Source organism: Coffea arabica, chromosome 6c, assembly GCF_036785885.1.
Source record: "Coffea arabica cultivar ET-39 chromosome 6c, Coffea Arabica ET-39 HiFi, whole genome shotgun sequence".
Taxonomy (NCBI): Eukaryota; Viridiplantae; Streptophyta; class Magnoliopsida; order Gentianales; family Rubiaceae; genus Coffea; species Coffea arabica.
In genome coordinates, this window is record NC_092320.1 from 2,287,302 (window position 1) to 2,295,773 (window position 8,472).

At 38.4% G+C, this 8,472-nt stretch overlaps 2 protein-coding genes across 2 annotated transcripts; both read right to left on the minus strand.

The window, feature by feature from the left end:
• Window positions 1–1,957: 1,957 nt before the first annotated feature.
• LOC113693979 (mitochondrial uncoupling protein 1) lies at window positions 1,958–6,457 on the minus strand. The gene is made up of 9 exons (XM_027212799.2): window positions 6,101–6,457; window positions 4,881–5,099; window positions 4,705–4,783; window positions 4,328–4,461; window positions 4,138–4,236; window positions 3,931–4,035; window positions 2,996–3,070; window positions 2,639–2,725; window positions 1,958–2,331 (listed from the first exon to the last, which is right to left on the minus strand). The coding sequence occupies exons 1-9, from the start codon at window positions 6,188–6,190 to the stop codon at window positions 2,296–2,298; spliced, it is 924 nt and encodes a 307-aa protein (XP_027068600.1). The 5' UTR covers window positions 6,191–6,457; the 3' UTR covers window positions 1,958–2,295.
• A 1,463-nt stretch (window positions 6,458–7,920) lies between these two features.
• LOC140008118 (uncharacterized) lies at window positions 7,921–8,472 on the minus strand. The gene has a single exon (XM_072051703.1). It carries the CDS (start codon window positions 8,470–8,472, stop codon window positions 7,921–7,923), a length of 552 nt encoding a protein of 183 aa, XP_071907804.1.

Genomic DNA, 8,472 nt, shown 5'->3' on the forward strand with positions numbered 1-8,472 from the left:
AACTTGAATTTTTTGGGAGTTTGTTTAAAACTTTACTGTAGTGCACTGTAGAAGTTTTTGAAAAAATTTTGTAAAATTTTTTATAAGGTGAAAATTTTTTTTGTAAGGTTCAAAATTTTGTAGAAGTTTTTGTAGAGTGAAAAACTTTTTTCCTTTTCTTTTTTTTTTCTTTCTTTTTCTCTTTCTCTTTCTTTTTCTTTCTTTCCTTTTTCTTTTCTTTTCTCTCTTCTTCTTCTTCTTCCTTTTTCTTCTTCTTCTTTCTTTCTTTCCTCCCCGTTACCTCCCAGCAGCACTCACGCCCGCCACCCCCTGTGCCCCTTCCCCCTCTGCTACCGCCACCCCCTGTACTTTTCTTTGCCAGCGTGACCCCCTCCCCCTGCCACCCCCTGTCTTTTCCCTAGCTTCTCCCGCCACTCCCCCTCCCCCCGCCACCCTCTCTGCCCTTTCCCCAGCTTCTCCCGCCACCTCTCCTGCACGACCCCCTCCCCTGCCACCTCCTGTCTTTTCCCTAGCGCGACCCCTTCCTTCCCGTCACCTCGCGGACAGCGCTGAAATAGTCCCCTGATTTCCGGCAAAAAGCATCAAGGAATTTGCGGAACTTGGGACGCTTCGTCGCGGAGGATTTGCTCTTCTGCATCCAGTTGAATAAGGAAACCATTACGTTGAATTTGATGTCAAATTCCTCTATTCTAGACTTTTTTTCCCTTTTTTTTTTTGTCTTTTTTGGGCTATGATTTTGGTTGTTCGGTTCTTGGGGTTCTATGTTCATTTTTTGTATTTGAAAATGAAGGATTTAAAAACCGTCTGAAATGGAGAGGGGGAAAAGGGCAGGGGAGGCAGAGGGGAAGGGGCGAGGAGGGAGGGAAAGAAAAAAAAATTTGTATGGGCGGAACTGGTCTCCGGAATAGTAACTGGCGCCGGAAGTGGTGGTAGAGGTGGTGGCCAGCGGCGGAGGATGTGGTGGGTTGGGTGGGGAAGGAAAAAGAAAAAAAGTTTGAAGGGAAAGTTTTTTTTGTGTATTTTTGAAGTGTGTAGGTAAAAAGTTTTGAGAAGTTTTTTGGGATTTCTGTAGCAAAAGTTGTTAAAAAACTAGTAGATAAAAAATTTGGTCAAAAAACTCACTTCCAAACAGACCCTTAGTCTCCTCAATTGCATTTGAAGACTCATCCTTAATAAAGATACAAACAAAGAAATTCAATTTCAACTGCTACTGAAAATATATTAGTTATTAAAATCATTGATAAGTTTTTTTTATGAGGGAAAATCGTTGATAAGTTCAATCTCTTACCCTTTTTGTGATTAAATTCAGTCCCTTTTAATATAAGAAAGATTTTAAAACTCTTTTTGAGAAAGATTTTAAAACTCTTTCGCAAATCTTGAGTTTGCTTCTTGTAAGGTGATGACAATAAGTAGCTTAACGGTAAATCTCTGTGTGTGTGTGTGTGTGTATTTTTAATTTAATTACTTATTTTCCCACTCTTAGGTGACTTGTCTAGTGGGAAAAGATTTGATGAGTCATTTGAATACTTGATTTTACCTCTATTTATATTTAACTCTTCTCCAACCAATTCTTTTCATAATTTCTCTCTTAACAACATCATTTTTAATAAATTTGAATTATATTTTATTATAATTATCCTCTCTCTTCTAACAACTTTATATAATTACTGGAAACGTAATATCCGTTCATGAAGAAAATATATTTTTGCATCTTTGGCATATAGGCGAACACAGACATATAGTTTTAGATTTTTAATCGTAGAAAAATTTAATAATTAAATTAAAGATGACATAATATTTGAACATTTAAATACATTAATTTGCTAAAATAAATATGTAAAATCTTATTTTATTTTTTAAAAATATTTATTTTTGTATAAACTCACAACTAATACTAATATAAAAACAATCCGTGCTAATGCACAAGTTAAAATGCTCGTTAATACCGGGGACAAAATTTGTGCGGACTCTGTGAGAGCAGATCTTTTTTCCATTTCTACACGGAATGATTTGGAACCTCAAATAAATGTCAGATAAGGGATACTACCAATGTATGTGGAACTTAGAGCAAAATAATGGACGCTGTGCTGTGATTACATATTGAAGATCGACATTTTAGTCGAGTCCTCTCTCCAATTTCAACTGTTCTCATGATCTTATTATTAGGTTTCAGAACCCAGATCAACAACAAGAAGTTGGGGTTCTTATTTCCCTCCAACGCAAAGCTTCCATGTTTAACAAGAATGTCCGAAGATAGGATCGTCGCAGTTTTGGTTGACACCCCATCCTTCAAAATCAAGATGACTCTATACTTCTCACAAACTTCTTAGCCTGCGTCAAGAGAGATAAAACCTATATATAAAATGCTGATCATATCTTGTTGACTCTCTCTCTCTCTCTCATATGCTTGCGAGAAAGAGAGTAACAGGGTTAAAGGAACCTTTCACAGTTATCATGTCTTAATGCATATATAAGAAGAAAGAAAAGAAAAGAAAAGAAAAGAGCAAAACCGCAATCCAAATATGTTCTTATGTAAATACTAGGCAACAATTTTAATTAGAATTGAAAAACTAAAAATGTATGAATGATATTAAACTAAGAAGAATCAAGACGTAAAAATCTGAATTCCACCTCTTACCTGCTCTAAAGTCAGAAACATGATCACATTCCATGATCCTAGCCGCCCAAAATTGGGGATAAAGCCTTTGTAGAAAGCAAGAGGTCCCTGCAACCAAGTTGAAAGCTCATTTTAAAGCTTGCCACGTAATTTATCTATGATGTTAGGAATCAAGAACAACGGATAAACAAATCTTAATGCAGGGTGAATAACAGTGGACACCTTTATTCAACTGGCATGAATGTGCCTGAATAGTGGAGGAAAAGGGGTTCCAAAAGAACAAAGAATGCTTGTGGTCCAGAATTATCTTTCACAAGGTGAAACAGAAGCACTAAAAAGGGATCTGAACAATCAGAATGCAGGAGAAAATGAACTCACGTCATTCTTCAAAGTCTGGACAAAACAGTCAAGCGTATTCTTGTATGCGGAATCTCCCATCATTCTGGACTTTACCTGCAAAACAGCAATTTAATTTGTTTAACTTCCTCATTGCATTTATCACTAGAAATGCTAATAACAATAGTCTGCAAGAAATTGCCACAATCCTATCTATTGGAATAGCCTGCGAGAAACTGCCACAATCCTGTCTATTGGGATCGATGTGCTCATGGCCTCAAAAAATAAAAATATACTAAGAAACAGCTATGAAGAAAAGCTCAAGATTTTGTCGTCAGCATGACCAGATTTACAGGAATGTATTATCACTAAGGCAGCGCATCAGCTAAAGAAAGTCGTATTCTGAAATTCACTTTCCCCTGGAAGTATAAAGCCAGTGGATTACATGAATTTTGAAGATATTTATACATCAATCCCCTCCCCCTCCTGGTCCTTCCTTAAAATATTTGAAAAAAATTTAAAAACAAACTAATAAAAACAAGCGTATATCCTTGTTTTAACAAATTCACCAATCACCATGAAGCAAAAAAGTTCTATCTTAATAATTCAGAACTGCCCAAGAAATATGAGTGACTTCAACAGGAAAGTCAAATCAAATAACCAGAAAGCATATCTTCTAGATTGCGTTACTTTGTAAACAAACAAGAGAGCTACGTAATTTTCTTTTACTTTCCTAATAGAGCCGTATCTTTTATCTTCAGCATGTGAACTCCACAGTGCATGAAGCAAACAACAAACAATCAGTATAAAACCATCATGAAAAAATGATGGAAATCCACTCAACCAAGCACTGAGAGAGAACTACCAATACTGATATCAAGCAGACAAACGAGGCATCCATGAGCTCACCAACAATTTCGATGAGTGAGAACATATCCACAAATGCAGAAACAAAAGATGTCAGAGAGAATACATACCACATCAACTGGAGAACCAATGCAGACTGCAAAGAAACCAGCTCCGAGACCAGCCAAAAGATGAGTGAGAACATTATCTGTGAACCCAGGGATCTTCAGAATTGTCTGGGTAGAAATTAAAGAGTGAATTAAGAAATACGATAAATTGTAACTTCAGATTGACCGAGAGAGAGGTCAGACAAAGTTTCCGATCATGACCGACCAAACCTGCTTCACTTGATCATAACTGGCTAGTTCAGCAGCATTAATGATGGCATTTCGTGCAACATTGGGCCCAAGTCCGGTCCAGAGGGCTGCAATTCCTTCCTAAATTTTAGCAATAAAAGTTGAGGAAAAGTAAATCAAATTGTTTGAAGGACTCATCTTTTTCAAGAAGGCGAAGGATGAGAAGAGTCACCTGTCTCGCTATTTTTGAATAAGCATCTAATGCTCCTGTATAACGCCTTGGCACACCAGGTGGCAACTTACCCTCAGCTTGGAGTCGTACTTTAACAAGATCTGTGGGATTTGCAACCATAATACCGAAAGCACCTGTTTAATATGGGAAGTGAGTTAAGGAATCCAGAGCCAGCAGATTAAAAATAAATACTATCCTAGTCCATAAAAATGATGAAACAAGATAGCATGATGCAAATCCGGTTTGTTATGCAGATTCTAACCTTATAGGCTAAAATTTTTCTAGTTTCTGTCTCACTATTTCTAAAATCTATTAAACCACAATTGAGCACGAGGATAATGAAAATTATGTCAATGTGTTACAGAAGATTTGCTCACCGGTTGTGAGAGCAGCAAGTATTTTCTTTGATAAAGGCACATCCCCCACATGATCCTTGCCTACATAAAAGTTCTTAACCTGCACAGTTTACGAATAAGGGATGAAGATCAGGACCCAATCACACCAGAAACATAGCTTACACTAGATTACCAACAAAAGTATTATACTAACGTACAGGTTCATACAATCCAATCCTGAGACCTCCAAACAGGCATTGACGATGTAGTCCTGGCACAACTCCTTTCCACAACGCAGACATACCTTCCTCTCTAGCAATGGTCCCCACCGTACCCAACAAGCCTCTGTATTTAGGCAAAGCCAGTCCATCCCCTTCAACAGCCTTCTTTTGAAGCTGCAGCCTGACCTTAGCTGTGTCCAAAGGCAGAGTACACACCTGCACGTTGAGGAGAAGTGCATCCAGATTCGCAGAAACAGGTCGAAAGTAATGAAAAAGGATCGAATCACAGTTGAGCAGATAAATAAGCATTAAAAAATAGTAAAAATTAACAGAGCCAAATTTGGGAAGGCAAGATCAATTTCAGAATCGCACACTAAGAGGCTACCCAAGCCAATTAACCAAAGCCCCGTCTATATGACATTAAAAACATAGGTAATATCAAAATGTTATGTAGGATGAACTTTGGTTGTTGAAGAAAAAGTAAAGTAACAAAGATCTGGACTTATAGATAGACGCTGATTAACCTTTGAACAATCTTCTTATGTCCGAAAGAGCCGTTGCCACCAAATGGAGGTTGGGAAGAAGAAGAGTGAAAGAAGCCGATTCTCAATTCGCCAATACGGACTATGAAGTCCTTGAAGTACAAGTGAAAACACCAACTAAAGACGGAGACATGAATCTTGATTTAAGAATATTTGAAAACTTAAAGGAAGCAAGTGGCAGTAGTAATCAAAACACAGCAGATCACAAAACATTTTTTTCCCTTTTTCATGTCATAGCGCAATCGAGCAAAACCCACTGTTTCATATTTTTTTTTCGTTAAATCAAATATCTCCAGCAATTAAATGCTTGAAAAACAAAAGTAGCACGTATGAAGTAAGAAGTGAGAAAAATTCAAGACCAGGATTGCAGGAGGTGCCTAATACAATAATCTCGTTGGCAAATTGAACAGAATTTTTTTGGCGGGATGTTGAGATGGTAGGTACATATGTAAATCCAATGCTAGTAACTTAAGGAGATTACATAAAAACTAGCAGAATTTGTACGCAAGTAACGAGGAGGAGGTGGCTTATATGCTGAATATAAAAAGGGGGCGAGGGGGGAAGAAAAAAGTAAAGAAAAGGAAGGGGAGGTGACTTGATGAAAAGAAAAGAAGTTGAATAATGATGGCGGAGGAAATTGTGTGTTGGAAGAGAGAGAGAGATGTATCAATCTACCTCGGCGACGCAGGCGGCGAAGGCGCTGCTAGCAAAGATTCCGGGGAGTGAAATGTCGGATTTGGCGTTGCCGTGATCCCCACCACCCATATCGGAAAAATCAAATTCCCAAGAAAAAAAAACACTCTAGCGGTGCACAAAACTATAATAAACTCAACGCCTGGTGAACTGGGAACCCGGCTGATGCCAGGCTTAATATTCCAGTTGAATGCTGGAAAAAAAAGAACCTAACACCAAAAATTTCCAGGTATGATACGATGCTTGATGAGAGAAAGGTTGGGTTTTGGGCAAAGGAAGAAGTGGGGATTGGGTATGGAGTCGGGGCAATGTCGAGGAAAGTGCTGCTGCTGCTGATGCTGCTTTAAAGGGCAAAGGCCGGGCGGCAGCGAGCGAGCGAGCGGATGATCGCCCAAAAGCAAAAATTAGAATTTCTTTTCGGGTTAATCAAAAGTAGTGCCCTTAAGGTTTGGTGTGTTTTGCAGTTTACACCCTAACGTTTTATTTTCTCACTTTATACCCTTAACTGATAATCAAAGCAAAGATCTAATGATGCTAACAATTGACACCAAAAAGACAATACTATCCATAAAAAAAATGACGAACGAACATAAGCACCCACATGTTCGAGTTAGATATAGCACAAATTATTTTTTTTTTAAAAAGTATAAAAGAGTAATTAGTCTATCGTAAAAATCAAACCTTTCAAAAATTTTTGGCATCCAAGATTTTCTTAAGGATGGTATTTTACTGCATCCACAGTTTCTTGGATTGGTTCTTTTATGTGGTATGATGAATAATAGCCTTTAAAGGAAGAGTAAAGAAATGAATTTGAAAAATTTTAGGACTTTTTTTTTTCTCTATTTTAGCTGCAAATGTTGCTGATGATAGAAATAAATTTTTCTGATGTGATGAATGCTCAAAAGATGTTAGAAAACTTTTAAGTGTCGATTTTTTTTTTAGAACATGAAGAGTACCATTTTGGTCAAAAATGTTAATGATTAAAATGAGGGGTATTTTCATCAATTGCAATATTTTGAGTGTCCATTTGCTTGCTAAGTGATTAAAACAAAAATGTTAGGAAATAAACTGTAAAACCCACCAAACCTTAGCAGCACTTGCTATGATTAAGATTAACCCTTTCTTTTCTCGCTCCCTATGTTCATTTTTCATTTATGCTCTCCCTAAGGAGGCTATTGTAGGGATTAGCGAGTATACAGACCCAACTAGATCAAGAAAATACTCTGGCACAACCCTTAGACTGCAGGTGAGATTTAAACCCTCACCTACAACCCACCCAAAGAGGGTGGCCACTGACCCATTAGCCCAGTGGTTATTTATGCTGCTATCCCACCCCCCACAACTTTCCAAATCCAATATCCTTTATTCTTTGATTCGCAGTTACTTCCTCTTTGCGTCTTTTTCAATTTTGAGAAACTCAGACTTTTTGCAGATAAATTAAATCCCCAAATAACTTTCAAAAGCCGACAACTTTTGAAGGCGTTCAAAGAGCTTAACTATCCAAACCCCAACCCTTCCCTAAACTGATGTGGGATAGAACACCCCACAGAGGCCCGCTGCTAAGAAGTAAAGACCTCCAGGCCACCCGAGAATGAGTGTTCTGTCTTTGCGTCAGCTTGGTTTTTTTTTTTTTTTTTGAAAAAGCGAACCCCATTCATTGCAAGTCAACAAAAGCAGCATCCACAACAGGTTTGGGGAAATTTACAAACCAGATGCTACTTCCCTCAAGAGTTAACGCTATCTTTGACATGATATGTGCGGGGACGTTATTGGTCCTCCTTACATGACTGACTTTGACAAAATCAAAAGTATGATCTTATGCCATGGATTAGGTTGCCTGTCAACGACAAGTCGGGTTCCCTGCTGTTAATCTTCTGTACAATATTTAGAGCGTCCCCTTCGAGTAAGAAGTGCGAGATGCCAAAGTCTCTTGCAAACTCCAAAGCTGTGAGAAAAGCCACGCATTCTACGTGTTCAACACTGCATGCTCCTTCAACCCTTGAAGCCATTGCAGCCTCCACTTGACCCAAGTGATTCCTCACCACCACACCGACACCAGCTGTGTCTGCATCGAAAGCTCCGTCCACGTTAAGTTTTAGATAACCCTCATCAGGTGCTACCCACTTGGTGTGCTCCTTATAATGACGAGATGCTTGCCTCTTATGGATATGCCAGTACTCTTGCAAGAATGCCTTAGCGTAATCACCCACCTGAGTTGCATCTCTAGCTTTGCCTGAGAATAAAGACTGGTTCCTGCTTTTCGAAATCATCCACATGATCACCACAATGAGTTCTGTTAGCTCGTTGCCATGGGCATTCAAAAAGCAATCAAACCAGTCCTTCAAATTTGCCAT